The sequence below is a fragment of the Camponotus vicinus genome, unplaced genomic scaffold (assembly GCF_025532165.1).
Source record: "Camponotus vicinus isolate PSW18456_S1 unplaced genomic scaffold, iyCamVici1.0 SCAF_3, whole genome shotgun sequence".
NCBI classification, from domain to species: Eukaryota; Metazoa; Arthropoda; class Insecta; order Hymenoptera; family Formicidae; genus Camponotus; species Camponotus vicinus.
The window spans coordinates 8,009,685-8,026,004 of record NW_028141967.1 but is presented as its reverse complement, the minus strand read 5'-3'; the positions used below and the strand labels follow the sequence as shown (position 1 = coordinate 8,026,004).

At 35.7% G+C, this 16,320-nt stretch overlaps 2 protein-coding genes across 2 annotated transcripts; both read left to right on the top strand.

Moving 5' to 3' along the window:
- The first annotated feature begins 800 nt into the window (after window positions 1-800).
- Window positions 801-4,181, top strand: LOC145968411 (uncharacterized). The gene has a single exon (XM_083093836.1). The coding sequence runs from the start codon at window positions 801-803 to the stop codon at window positions 4,179-4,181; it is 3,381 nt and encodes a 1,126-aa protein (XP_082949962.1).
- A 99-nt stretch (window positions 4,182-4,280) lies between these two features.
- Window positions 4,281-5,864, top strand: LOC145968410 (uncharacterized). Its single transcript, XM_083093835.1, has one exon. It carries the CDS (start codon window positions 4,281-4,283, stop codon window positions 5,862-5,864), a length of 1,584 nt encoding a protein of 527 aa, XP_082949961.1.
- The last annotated feature ends 10,456 nt before the right edge of the window (window positions 5,865-16,320 follow it).

Sequence of the window (16,320 nt, the reverse complement as noted above, 5' to 3'; positions counted from 1 at the left end):
TTTCTTAGACTTTCGAACACGTGGCAACGACTAGACTTTCTGCGCCATTATTGCGGCAATCTCGTGCTCCGAAATGCTCTTTTCAGTTTACGTTAACGCGATCATTCGTTGTCTTTCGCCATCTACTTCTTATGACTGATTTGTAATTAATTAACTGTTACATCACTGTGATCTTAATAAATTAGACTGCATATCAGCTTATGTCAATTGAATATAAGATCCCTCAATCTCTTGGCACATTGTGTTTCTCTCGAAACTTTGATCCGAATTCACAATTTATCAAAACATTTTGGTCCTTCGAGCCGGATTGATGTGCCAACTAACATTTAATTAACAAATCGGTGTAAAATGATGTTCATTATACGGCTCCGTGCAACGCAGTGACACTCAACGCTCGGCTCCGTACAACGCAGTGACACTCAACGCTCGGCTCCGTACAACGCAGTGACACTCAACGCTCGGTTCCGTGCAACGCAGTTACACTCATCGCTCGGCTCCGTACCAAGCAGCGATACTCAACGCTCGGCTCCGTACAACGCAGTGACAAGCAAAGCTCGGCTTCGTCAACAGAAATCAACCTCATCTAAAGGTTCAATTGACTGCCTGGACAATCATCTCACAATAATAACAAAATGGAAGAACTGTTAAATCAGCAAAATGTCGTAATGCGTTTTGTTGAACGCTCGCTGGACAATTTAAAAAAAGTTGGAAAGTCCAATTTTACACTGAGTATAATTCGGAATTGATTGCAGCAAATGCAGGATTCATTCTCACAATGTCAAAACCTACACGGCAGGATCATGGCGATCGCAACAAAGGAAGCTCGTGAAACACACAGCTACTTCACACAAGACCGATTTTCGGTCTGTGAAGAGACGTTCCTGGCATCTTCCGACTACATGGCCGAGTGGCAAACCAAACTGGAGTCTAAGGCAACCACGCACCCGCAATCAGCAATCAGCAGCCAACCCGATCAGCCCACTACAACAAGATCAACCTTCCAACTTCCGCGGATCAATCTTCCAAAGTTTTCGGGCGAGTTTAGCGAGTGGGAAGCTTTTCGCGATCAATTTACTTCTTTAATAATTAATAATGCAGATCTCCTTGATGTCAATCGGTTACAATACCTGATATCCTGCGTTAAAGGAGAAGCTAGCGATGTCATTCGAAATCTCACTTTAACTGATTCGAATTTCAAAGTAGCTTGGACTCTGTTGAAGAGTCGGTACGACAATCAACGCAGATTAGTTCACGAACACATACATGTCTTAATTACGCTTCCCCAAGCAAGCTCGGACTCGGCAGTATCGCTTACTGCATTGCGTGATAAATCTAAAATAGCTGTACTAGCGTTAAAAAACCTCGGGCGATCTGTTGACACATGGGATGATATATTGGTATACCTTATCGTACAAAAATTCGATAAAACAACGCGAAAGGCTTGGGAACTTCAACTCGGTGATACTGATCAATATCCGTCGTACGAAATACTTGAACAGTTTCTAGCATCGCGAATACGCGCTCTTGAGAATCTTGCTCCAACGGGAACCAAATCCAAAAGGAATACCGTCTCGCTTCAAAGTCACCTTGCAAACACTAAGACCATTAAATGTCCCCTGTGTCAAAAGACGCATTATCTCTCCGCTTGCCCAGAATTCCAAAGAAAAACTGGTGATCAAAGACGTGAATTGGTTAAACAATTACATTGCTGTTTCAATTGTCTAAGTTCACGTCATCAACGAAACGATTGTAAAAGCAAACACACTTGCCGCCATTGTCAACAAAATCATCACACGTTGCTTCATCTTAATCAAAATACTAATTCGAACACTGATAAGTCAAACACTGTCAAAACAACAAAATGCGAAGACATCGAAACTGTCAATTCACATTTACTTGCTAACACAAGTTTTTCAAAATGCGGAATCTTGCTCGCAACTGCATGGATTCAAGTCAGCGGATCAAGCGGTCGACAAACTACCGTTCGCGCCTTGTTAGATCAAGGTTCAGTTACTACAATAATAACTGAACGATTAGCGCAACGCTTACGCTTATCTCGCACTCATGTCTCAGTTTCCATCGTCGGAGTCGATGAAACAGTGTCACAAGCGCGACACGCAACACAAATTAACATAACATCGCGCATCGTTAAAGGCCCAGTCCTTTCCGTAAACGCGTTGGTATTGAAATCACTCACTAGTTACGCACCGTCTCGATCGCACTGTCTTACGAATTTAACGTACCTTCGCAATCTTGAATTAGCCGATCCTGATCCAACGAGTTCAGATCCCATAGACATCATTGTCGGAGCGGACTTATATAGCTCGATCTTATTACCCGGAGTGCACAAGCGATCGCAACATGAACCTCTTGCTCAAAATTCTATATTTGGTTGGCTCTTATCCGGACCCATAAGTTCGAATATTCCATCGGTCGTAGCTTCGATTCCGATTCATCACTGCACAGTGAACGAGGATTTTAATAACCAATTAAAACGTTTTTGGGAAATCGAAGATGTCCCTCATCAAACACATCTCTCACTTAAAGAGAAACGATGTGAAGAACACTTCTTGTCAACACATTCTCGTTCCTCAACGGGTCAATACATAGTTCGATTGCCCTTCAAGACCAATCCTCCTCTTAACATAGGCGAATCCAAGCCATCAGTTCTCGCGATGCAATTGCGACTCGAATCGCGTTTAAAATCTCAATCACACAGATATGAAGAGTACAACGCATTCCTAGCTGAATATGAACGCTTAGGCCATATGGCTAAGGTTCAAACTCAAAACAAGTCTAAAGATCAGAGTATCTACCTTCCGCATCACGCTGTTATCCGCGATAGCAGTACTACGACACACCTTCGGGTAGTCTTTAATGGGTCACACCCCACGTCAAATGGCCAGTCCCTGAACGACCATCTTCTCATCGGTCCGAAATTACAAGTAGAATTACCTTCAATCTTAATGCGATGGCGTCTGTTTCGCTATGTCTACATTGCTGACATTACAAAAATGTACAGGCAAATTCTTGTTCACCCATTCGACAACGATTATCAGAGAATCGTATGGCGCCCATCTGTAGATTCGTCAGTGCAAGATTACAAACTTCTTACCGTGACTTACGGGACAGCAAGTGCTCCTTATTTAGCTTTGCGTGTATTGCAACAACTTGCAACGGACGAAGGTTCCGAATTTCCTTTAGCCGTTCCTATTCTACGACAGCACACATACGTCGATGACTGCGTCTTTGGTGCTGATGATATACCATTGGCATTAAGTACAAAAGAGCAATTAACATCGTTACTTAGCAAAGCTGGGTTTCAACTTCGCAAATGGGCAAGTAATACACCGGTTCTCCTCGAAGGTATCGATCCTACTGATCACGGTTTAGCTTCTCAAAAAACTCTTCAAGTTGACGATCACGTCAAAGTTTTAGGCATCAAATGGAATCCAAGTAACGATGCTTTTCAATTTGAAGTCACGCTTCCAGATTCATTTCCGACCACAAAACGTTCTATCTTGTCAACAATCGCGAAATTTTTCGACCCCCTTGGGCTATTGACTCCGGTTGTTATTTTAGCAAAAATTATCATGCAACAATTATGGTTGCATCGCTATAACTGGGATGACATCATAGACGATGACATCCGAATAAAATGGCAAGACTATTATTCTGAACTCGAATGCCTTCGAGACTTCTCCATTCCCAGATGGACAGGGCATGGTTCAGACACCATTGCCATTGAATTACATGGCTTCGCTGATGCGTCCACTTCAGCGTATGGAGCTGTCGTGTATTTAAAACTTATTAAAATCGATGGATCAACTGACATCACACTTTTAACAGCCAAATCAAAGGTGGCTCCACTTAAACCAATGAGCATCCCCCGACTAGAGCTATGTGCAACTGTGTTACTAGCTCGCACATTAACATTTACTCAAACCACTCTTGATCTCAAACAAGCAAACTGTCATTGTTGGACAGACTCGACTGTTGCCTTGACTTGGCTAAATCAATCTTCGTCACGATGGAAGATCTTTGTCGCGAATCGCGTCCACTATGTCCAGACTCAACTGCCTTATGCAATTTGGCATTACGTCCCGTCAAAGGAAAATCCGGCGGACTTAGCCTCACGAGGAGTTAAACCCTCTAATCTCAAGACCCAAGCCCTATGGTGAGAAGGCCCCGCTTGGCTCAAATTATCTTCAGACCAATGGCCTCAAACGCCTCAAGTTAAATCAGCTGAATCATGCTTAGAAGATCGCAACAAATTGCCAATGCATGTTACTCAATACATCAATGATTGGGATCTAGCAATGAAATTTTCTTCGTGGCCAAAATTACTACGCGTAACAGCTTATGTAATTAAGTTTACGCAACAACTTCGAAAACATGTTCGATCCAGTTCAAAAAGGGATATAAAGAACAAGACATTCAACAGTTCATCTTTATTCTTGCTTCCGAGCGACATCCAACACGCTCGCGAATTTTGGATAAGAACCATTCAACAACAGGTTTTTCCGAAGGAATATTCTTCATTGTCAAAAAAGGTTAACATTCAAAAGAATAGCAAACTCAACTCTTTGAATCCGTTTATCGACGAACAAGGTTTGATTCGGATACGTGGCCGACTCCAAAATGCTGATCTACCAGCAAAAACGAAAACTCCGATAGTTTTAGGAGCCCATCCACTTGTTTCCTTACTTATCCAAGCCACGCATTTACGCGCGTTGCATTCAGGACCACAATTAACATTATTCCTACTGCGAGAAGAATTCTGGATTTTGCGCGCTCGACAAACAATACGAGCAACGCTTTACCGTTGTGTTGTATGTGCAAGAGAAAGGGCTCAAATTCAAAACGAATTGATGGGAGATTTACCAGAATGTCGAGTTCGTCCTTCAATTCGAGCCTTCCTGCATTGCGGAATTGACTATGCCGGACCAATTCAAGTCCGATCGAACCCAGGCCGAGGACACACTTCGCGTAAGGCGTATATCGCCGTATTTGTTTGCATGACAGTCAAAGCCATACACTTAGAACTAGTGAGCGACCTTTCAACCGCAGCGTTCCTCGCATCTTTCGATCGTTTTTGTGCACGCCGCGGGACTCCATCTCACGTCTATACAGACAACGCGACTAACTTTCAAGGAGCTCAACGCGAGTTAATCAATGCATGGCACAACGCCACCCGAGATCCGAACGTAATTAATCAATTGGTTGAACGAGGGGTTCAATGGAACTTCATCCCTCCCGCTTCTCCACATTTTGGTGGATTGTGGGAAGCTAGTGTTAAGAGCGTGAAATATCACACTAAACGTGTAATCGGTTCTCATACTTTAACGTGCGAGGAAATGAATACTTTACTCTGCAAAATCGAAGCATGTTTAAACTCTCGACCTCTCGGTCAATTCTCTGATAATTACGACGATTACTCCGCTTTGACACCAGGCCATTTTTTGATTGGTACTGCTCTCTATACAATCCCTAACTGTTCACTTCTTGACGAAAAGGAAACTCGTCTAACTCGATGGCAGTTACTTAATCAAATGCGTGATGGATTTTGGAAGGCTTGGTCCAACGACTATCTCCATACTTTACACCAACGCCCAAAGTGGCGCGAAGTCCAAAGCTTAGCTCAGGTAGGACGCTTAGTTCTTCTGCGAAATTCATTAACGCCTCCGAGTAATTGGGAAATGGGACGTATTGTTGATTGTCAACCCGGCAATGATGGATTGATTCGGGTAGTAACAATTAAAACGGCACGTTCAACTTACAAACGATCAATAGCAAAATTGTGTTTTCTACTGGTTGATGTAAACAATCAAGCAGATCAATCTAAAATGGATGACGGTCAGTGATCGTAAACTCCGTTTCATTTAAACTAAAATTGTTTAATGATCAATAGGATAAGCTAATTAGACTTAAGTTTTGTTCCTTTCGATTTCTTATGAATCTTGTTCTCAATGATTAAGTTAATGTTCAATTCGAGTTTTTCTCTACATCATTATATATTCCTTGTAAATTACATTCGTTTATCATTTTTGTTATTAGTTATAAGACCTCACTCTCCGATACGATAACAGTCTTAAGCACGGCGGGCGGTATATACTCACGACGATCGGATAAATTATCCGAGGCGGGCGGTATGTTTGGTTATTCATATAACGCCGAACAGAATGACTAAACTTGAAATATACGTGTCGATAAGTCACACGCAAAATGATCGAATCGATTGATCCACGTACGAGTCGATGGCTCCATCAGTACGCAATTACGCGCAATTGACAGTCGAAATTAGCCTTACGTGACGAAGTCTTTCTAGCAATGAGCCAGAACGTTTCGAGCCTTCTTTGTAAAAGAGCGATCTTCTGTGAAATAGCTAAACACTCTTGTGCGAATATAACTGACTGATCTGTATCCAAATTTTTGAAGTGAATGCTAACAAAGCGTTACAACTCTCGTGCCCGTTACTAGAAACAGGTATTCTCATTAAAATACTTAATTTCCGCTCTTTTCTTAGACTTTCGAACACGTGGCAACGACTAGACTTTCTGCGCCATTATTGCGGCAATCTCGTGCTCCGAAATGCTCTTTTCAGTTTACGTTAACGCGATCATTCGTTGTGTTTCGCCATCTACTTCTTATGACTGATTTGTAATTAATTAACTGTTACATCACTGTGATCTTAATAAATTAGACTGCATATCAGCTTATGTCAATTGAATATAAGATCCCTCAATCTCTTGGCACATTGTGTTTCTCTCGAAACTTTGATCCGAATTCACAATTTATCAAAACAATTATATTGAACTATTATTTAAATTGCAAATAACGTTACAATATGAAATTATTGTTCAATAAATCAAAAAAATTATCAACTACATTACATGTATTTACTTCCCATAGAATATATTTTTACTTACGCCTCAGAGTTCGAAATCTAGTTTGCATTTGCTTTGACGTTTTGTTATAATCTTTTTCCTTCATGGGCGATTCTAAATATTTAAAAATATCATCTGCCCGAAATCTTTTTCCGTCTAAACTATTCATTATTTGTCGTTCTCTCATTAATTTGAGAAAATATCGAGTTTCCTCGATTTCCCAATTTTCCCGTTTTTTGGTTTCCATTTTTTTACTTTCTTTAATATGCTCTTCTGTACGTTCTATGGCGTAATACCAATTTTGCAAACAAGAAAGAGTTAAGATGTTTAATTTTGACGGTTGGCATCATTGCCATCGTTACACTGCGGCCATTTACACGATCTTTTTACGTCGATGTAGTAACGCTAAGCCTTTTCGCCAAACGACTGAGTTACTACATCGATGTAATAACTTCATCGTAAACGAGCGTTTACACGGCATCTAACGTCAGTAGTTATAACATCAATGTTAGAACTTCGGCGTAAATCGAGTCGTGTAAACGTAGTCATTGACATGGCTAAAGCTGCGTTGAAAAAAGGAAAGTCTGCGATTTTGAATGGGTATAAATTGAATTGAACAGAATGTTTGCATAGTTCTCCATCCTCAAACATTCCATTTATTGTTTTGCAAAATTCGACTCGTTTTGCCATAGCGCGTTTGGTTAGCAATTGATGCGAGGTTATTTTATACGGATGCTTATTCAGGAAATGTTTTAAAATCCTGTGCAACGTTGTTTTCGATATTTTAAGCGCTTGAGCACCTTTCCGAATGGATGCATTTGGATTTTGTTCGAAATAATTCTTAGCCTTGTCAATACATTTTTCTACGGCAATAGATGCAGACGGGCCTGGCAGATCATGTCTACGGTCTTGAATTGTTCCATATTGCATGAAATTATCGATAATTCTGTCAAAAACAACACAAAAATTGATTTTAATGGAAATTTATTGCCGAAAAATGAAGTAATGTAACGCATAAATTTAAATAAATGATCAATTCTAACCTCTTAAGTGTCGTTTCGCTCGTAACTTTATGCGATCCGTACTTAGAACGAAACCCCTTAAAAGCACTGCTATATATTTTTCCTCTAGAAAAGAAGCACTCGATGAGGTAAACCTTTTCTTCCGTAGTTAAATTATTCATTTTGACGCTCGAACTTGCTTCTACCACAGCCAAAATAAAATTGCGAACCTTCAAATAGTCGATCGTTAACTGTAAGACCCTATCTGAAGTCACGGAGGAGCGTACCAACTCTACAGTTTCAACACAATCCCATGGGACACCCGGGATTATAATAATCTTAATTTTCACCCGGGATTATAATAATCTTAATTTTATGTTATATTTACAATTTTATTTTAATAAATTTTAATAATCTGATTTAAACTGCAATTGTGAAAATAACACTTTAATGCATTGTATAAATTATTTAGTATATATATGTTGTATGTGTGTGTACTTATTTGTAAAAACAAAAATTACTATTTCATTACAAATTTGTCTATAATATATTTCAAATAAGAAAATAAGATGCAAAACATTTTACATTTAAATATGTGAAAGAAATATATAAATTATTTTAATATATATAATAAATTAAAATAATTTGTTTCACTGCACAATATATAGACCATTTAATATTAATTATATTGACCATATTTAGACCAGGAGACGTCATGTAAACACTACAATTGATAACATTGAAAATGTATTAGAAACTAAAATTTTTACAATTATTAAAAATATAAGACTCGAAATATAAAAATTAAACAAATTAGTTTTAATGGCAATACGAGTCAAGTGTCGATCTTATAACACAGTTATTTAGTAAAATTTTTACATTACTTAATTTATCTTACTGAACATAACTTTAGAATTAATACTTTTACGACTGAAATCACATTAAACCCAATATTTTATTAGAATAATTTTCAATTAGATACATTCTTTTACTTATATAACAACTTTTACTTATATAACAATAAATAAAAGTTATCCGAATTATATTGTGTTCGATGTCATTTTAAACGCAAAAATTTCATTAATCCCTTTTAATCAAAAAGATCAAATATAAAAGATAAAATATAAAAGCTTTAATTTTTATTTTATGGTCATTTAAAGTCGTATATTATTATAAATAACGAAAAAATTCCCGATGTCGCAGATTCCGAAGTTTCTTACATGAGACTTCATTTATAATATTCACGAATATATGTCAAAAAATGAAATGCATTTTTTATTCATTTGAAAGTAATTTTAATAGAATAATGAGAATTTTGCGATTAAAATAATATCAAACGCGATATAAATCGCATAAATTTAGTTAAATATATAATTATAAAATTTTTATTATCAGACTAATTAAAAATTATCCGATTTACGTCGTGTTTGATATTTTAATCGCAAAAATCTCTTTAATTCATTAAAATTACTTTCAAACCGATGAAATTAAAAATAAAAGTTTTAATTTTTATTTTATAAGATGTTTACATTTTCGTGAATTGCGAATGAATAGAGGATGCGAAGAAACCGATTGTAAGAGTACTTTCGGAACTCTTTGATGATAGGTCATCTCCCTCGCTCTCTACTCATGGTCTTACTTTCTCTGTCACACTTGACAATCGTGATAGACAGCTCGGAAAGATAAGCGGACCCAAGAATCGAGAGCGAGCGAAACAGTAACAAGAACGAGCGAAACAATAATAGGAGCGAGCGAGAGCAAAATAATAGCGCGCAAGAAAAATCCGATTCTCGAGCTCGAGGCTCGAGTCCTCGTTGCTCGTGCTATTTCTATCTCGTTCGCTCTTATTGTTATTTCATTCGTCCTTCTCGCTTCCTCATGTAACTCTCGCATCGCTTTTATACATACATACGCACATACATACGTACATACCATACACACACACAACACACACACACACACACACACACACATATATATATTACATACTATTAGCTGTGCGTAATCTCTTTTGTTTTAATACATATTATGAATTCGAATAATAATTGATTACATGAGAAAAAAAATTATTTCACACACTGAAAATGTTTATCATAAAATTTTGCGAAACGTCTTTATATGTGCGTGACGACACACATATATGTATAAAGATGTCTCGCAAAATTTTATGATAAATAAATATTTTTAGTGTGAAATAGTTTTTTCTAATATGATCAATTATTCGAATTTATAATATGTATTAAAACAATAGAGATTACACGCAGTTAATAATATGTAATAAAACAATTAATAAACCCATAATATATTCTCATACTTTTGATCCACAATTATGGATCTAGTCCGGACACGCACCAATCGATGGTTTTATCATGGCATCGAAAAGTGGATCTGGCCATGTAGTTTCGTCCGCTCTAAAATGGATCTACGGGGCGCCACTGCGCGGCTTAGTGAAATCGTCACACGAAAAACGACGGCATGGCCCCTCTCAGGCTTCTCTCTGCCCCAACATACTCCTACTCACTCCAATGCGCTCCAATACGTTCGCGTCACCGGAACTAATATGGCGACTAGGTGTTCGCGTCGCGATAGAACATACTCTATGGAGCAATTAGGATGCTCCATTTGCCTCACCTTCGAAGGTGGTGCAGTTGGGGCAAATGTGCGCGCATGCGTAATATATAAAATATGAATTGATGGATGGCCGATTGTAATGTGCGATTGGTTGGAAGCAAAAAAGGAAAGGGAAATGCCTCAAGTCCGTTCGTGTCACCAAGAGTTGGTACACATAAACTCATCTGCTCTAACCGCCATCTTACCTGTGATCCAAGTGTTCTCTGGTGTACATTGGAGCATGCGACGCGAACAAATCTTAGATCTGTTCATGGCCATCACACATAGGGTCTGATCTTTTTAGCTGCACTACTGCACTAGTGCAATTAGTTAGAGTGAAAGAAAGTAAGTTTGTCTCTTTCTAACTTATTGCACTAGTACAGCAGTGTAGCTAAAAAGAACAGACCCATAAAATTCCATAAGGCCGGGTCTACAATAGGCAATTTAAGCCTTAAGCCTTAAGAGATTGATCAATCACAGTCAAGTATGAAGAGAATACTCGACTGTGATTGGTCAATTACTTAAGGCTTAGGGCTTAAATTACCTATTGTAGATCGGGACTAATGCGGCGTCTACAATGAGATTTTAAGGAGACTTAAGTCTTACGCCTTAATGCGGCATCTACAATGAGATTTTAAGGAGACTTAAGGCGTAAAATTTAAGAAATTGACCAATCACAGTCGAGTATTCTCTTAATACTTGGTTTTTATTGGTCAATTTCTTAAATCTTACGCCTTAAGTCTCCTTAAAATCTCATTGTAGACACCGCTTAAGCACGTAAGACGTAAGCGTAAGAAAATCGACCAATTACAGTCGAGTATTGGCCCCTCCAAGAGGCCAATACTCGACCGTAATTGGTCGATTTCCTTACGTTTACGTCTTAGGCCGGGTCTACAATAGGTAATTTAAGCCTTAAGCCTTAAGAGATTGACCAATCACAGTCAAGTATGAAGAGAATACTCGGCTGTGATTGGTCAATTTCTTAAGGCTTAGGGCTTAAATTATCTACTGTAAATCGGGACCAGGGCCACTAAACTCCTTGTACCAGCATTAGTGGCGCCTCTATGATATGATCCTCAGCATATGAACTAAATATGGATGTGTGAGTGAGTACGTGTGAGTATTCCGCCATTAGACATAACTAACCTCTTAAAATTTTCTGCGTAATGTAACACGTGGTTCAGTATAAATACTTGGTTTGATTGCATCCAATTTGTTCATGTAAGTAGTGACATAAGACAAATTATTATTAAAAATAGGAAATCGCTTATACAACAGGTTCATAACGTTATATTGCATTATAGATAAAATTCAGTTTACTTTAATATTACGTACATCACAACCAATATCATTTTATAAAAAATGGTAAGATCGTGTTGTGTTTTTGATTGTCATTCTGGAAAAAATGTACCATCCCATTTATTTCCAAAAAATATCGAACGTCGCAAATTATGGCTAGAAAGTTTAAATATAAAGTCAGTAGAAGAACTTGAAATGCAAAAGCTGCGAGTATGCTACAAACATTTTCTTGATGATGATTATAGTTGTTCTCCAACTAGACGAGTCTTAAAAAGTACTGCGATTCCATCAATACATATACTATCAATAGAAAAAAGTATAATTACAGCAAATTCAAGTTCAGTGAGTTCAAATAACAAAGGAATACACAAGAATTGTTCTGAAGCACAATACTAAGAATTGGAATCTCAGTTACAAGAACAAAGACAACTCATTTTGCAAAATCAAAATGATTATAATGTATTTGTTGAAGAGCAACAATTGAAAGAGCAGTAGCAAGCATTGAGAGAGCAACAGCAAGAATTAATATTACAACAGCATGAAGAACATATAATACAACAACAACAATTATTAAAGCAGCAAGGAGAAGAAATTGAGCAGTTAAAAGATAAAATTACTACGCACTTTCAACAAAACCTAAAATCGTATACAAGACCTGATCTTGAAGAAATAAGCAGAAAAAATTTATTAACCCCAAAAGCCAGAAAATTTTATGAAAAGACGGTACAATTGAAAAAAGAGAAAAGACGTCTAAAGAGACGCATTAATGAAATGAAACAAAGTACATCAAAAATAAAAGTAAAACGATGTACAAATAAAAAAGGCCGAATTAATAAAACTGCAAATATACAACAGCAATTTATAAACATGATTTTACGGAACAGTAATGTAGCACCACAGGTATAACTTTAAAGTTTAAGACCTGATTGCTGTTATTTTGACTTTAAGCGAGACTTAAATATGTATCTGTCCTTATTTAGAAAAAAAGAGAGAGATGAAAATAGATACATATTAAAGTCTAGCTTAAATCCAAAATAATGTGCAAAATAATTACAATCTAGTTTAATGAGAATTTATTAATCCCCCCAATTTCCTTTTATTATGTCCATCTTTTTTCATTTACAAATTTTTTTATTTCCATTTCCATTTTTGTCAATATTATTTTACAAATTATTGTATTATAAAAATTATTTGTAAATATTATCTTGTTTTTGTAAATATTATCTTCTTTTTCAATAATAGGCGAGACGTTATACAATGGAGAAAAAATGTTTTGCATAGGGATTTATCGTAGATCTCGTTCTTCATATAACTTTCTCTCAAAATATTTATTATGTCCTTCTGCTACTACTTTAGACACACAACTCAGACATATTCCTTTAAATTCTGGATGCAACAATATCATTTTTAAATATCTCCAACTAGTTGCAAAAGAAGTCAAAGATAAAGAATTATATTCTTTGTTAATTTGGGATGAAATGTCTATACAACCTGCCATTTATTACGATTCGAAAAAAGATAAAATTATTGGCTTTGAAGATTGGGGTATGAAACGAACAAGAAAATTTGCAGATCATGCAATAATGTTTTATATGAGGTGTCTTGTATCGGGTAATCACATGCCTATTGGATATGGATTTTGTCAAAGCACAACAAATACAATACAGCTTGTAAGGTGCATCAAAAAGTGGTTAACAATACTTATGAAGTGTGGCTTCAGACCAGTAGCAACCGTATGCGATCAAGGAGCTACAAATGTAGCAGCTATTAATTTATTAATTGAAGAAGCCAACCGTTTACGACGCATGACACATAAGAATCCCAGTAAGTAAATCTAATGTATATAATCTCTTAATTATAAATTTTCATTATAATAATTTTTTTATAATTGCACAATATTTAATATAAATATTATTTCTATGTTTGTAGAAAATACGTTCCTTATAGCGAAACAAGAAATTATTCCGTTTTATGATTACGTATATTTGCAAAAAGGAATACGTAATAATTTATTAACAAAGGATTTGCTTATTAATAAAAATATAAAAAAGGATAGTGAACAATTCGCATCGTGGGATGATATTATTACAATATACGAAATGGACAAATATTCATTTTTGAAGCAACGGCAGATGCCTAAACTTAATGATAAGCATATTTTCTTAAATATGATACCTAAAATGAAGGTTAAATATGCTACACAAGTTATTAGTCATACAGTAGCAAATTTTATGGACGTGGTGTTGACTTTTAATCAAGGTAAAATATATTACTTATATATTAATAAATAATAAAATACTTAAATGATGAAAATAAATATTATTATACATGATATCCAAATATTGTGTGAATTTTATTGCAGGTGTTATGAATACAAAAAAGGGCGAGATGCATTTATCACAAAATGCTGTCGCAACATCAGACACGATATTATTTTTTGATGAGCTTTTCGATTCTTTTAATGGGAAGAAAGAACAAGGACTTACTAGTATTATAAATAATACAAGTAATCATATAAAATTTTGGAAAGAAGCATACAATAAACTTCGCCAGATGGAATTTGTTGAGAAAAAGACTCATAAAGTAATCCGAAGAAATCCACCAAAATGTTTAATAAATTGGATGTGGACTATTTAGAGCGCAACATATTTATGGTATGTGCTCAAAACAGCTGAATTTTCCTCATTTAACTTAAAACATATTAATCAAGATGTGCTAGAGAATTGCTTCAGTCAAATTAGAGATAACGGGCATAGAAATATTAATCCATCAGTCTTTCAGTTTACTGGTTCGTTTAAAACAATTGTAACCACAAATTTGACATCAAATCATTGTATATCATCAAATTGTGAGGAAAGTAACGAAGGCACATCATTAGCATTATTAAAAATATGTCGTGCTAATGAAATAGAGTTAGAAATAGATAAAAATGATGATGATATTGAATGTGTTGAAGCGGCTATACCGGAAGTAATAACTAAAAATATGTTTGTAGATGCACAAAAAATATTAATAATGATTGAGAAAAAAAACCCTGTAATGGAATGTGAAATATGTTTTAAAATTATAAAACAATTGTATTTTAGAAAGTGTTCAGCATGCATTAGATCTTGCAGAATTACAGTTTCCTCAGTTTTGTCATGAAATACATATAATAGAAAAATTAAAAAATATTCTGACTGAAGCATTCTCATTGTCCATGATACATTGTTCTATTGTAAAGAATATTATCATAGATGTAACTGCAAAAATATTTATTTTACAATGGTGCAAGTTTATCAATAAAATATTATCTGAAAAAATAGAAGAAGTATGCGATAATTTTATTTATAATCAGGCTAGGAGAATGTATTTAAAACATTCTAAGAAAAAAAAATAAATCCTGCTTATTTTTGTTAAATTAAATATAATGCAAAATTATCAAAATTATAAATTTCCATTGTAAAAGATATACAGAGGAAGTGCGCTGGTTTAGTACATCCCATATATGTATACGTATATGTATATGTACATCACATATATTTTATATATACATTATTTTATATATATTTTAATAAAGTATTATAATAGAAAAAAAAATTTTGTCTAATATTAATTTTATTTAAATTAAAGCACTGTAAAATAGTAATTATATACATATATACATCAAATATGGCGTCCAATGTTATATATATGGACGCCATATTGATATTTAGTTCCATTTTACCAGGGAACATATCTCAGAGGGCGTCACAAATGCTGGTCACGTAAAATTACATGGAAGTTTAGTGGCCCTGATCGGGACTTACGTGCTTATGGAATTTTATGTGTGATGGCCATGAGTCTGCTGAATACGGCCAATGGGTCTGTTCTTTATAGCTGAACTGGCTGCACTGGGCCGCACTAATGTCCTCTCAATGTAGAGTAAAAAGAATAACCTCTGAAGTGCAGCCCAGTGCAGCCAGTTCAACTATAAAGAACAGACCATTTATGATTGACCAGATCTGAAAGAGAGGTTTGTTTTTTATTCCTGCACTGACTGAACTAGTTCAAAAAGTGTACACTTAAAGCGTTTTTTATTCCAGAACTGTAAGAGGATGCTGGAGTCGCCTGTATTATCGACGAAAACACCGTAATTTTCGGAAGTGTGCCATTTTTTATTGCCTGTATAGAATTAAAAATCCTTCTTCAGAATTGAAGTATACACGCAAACGGACACGTGAAAACTCTATATAGTACGAGATTTTATATTGAGAAAAAAAATAAGTATAAAATTACATTTTTATTTATCGACATGTTAAAGCAACATGGCATCAGAACTGTCAACTTGTACAAATATTAGCTTCTTATAAAAGTTTTATAGCTTTTATGCATAAAACAGTAGTTTTTACGATTGTGTACTACACCGTAGAAGATTGTCGAACTATAAAAACTGAATTTAATTGCCTAATTAATAAATGGCATTCTTCCGAAAATTTCAATCCGTATGTACCTGAAATATCGCTAAAGTAGAGTGGAAAAAGCAGTGCATCTTCTTTATAAAT

Coding starts and splice junctions, on each gene's coding strand:
- LOC145968411 (XM_083093836.1), top strand. CDS start 801: ATGGCGATCGCAACAAAGGAAGCTCGTGAAACACACAGCTACTTCACA.
- LOC145968410 (XM_083093835.1), top strand. CDS start 4,281: ATGCATGTTACTCAATACATCAATGATTGGGATCTAGCAATGAAATTT.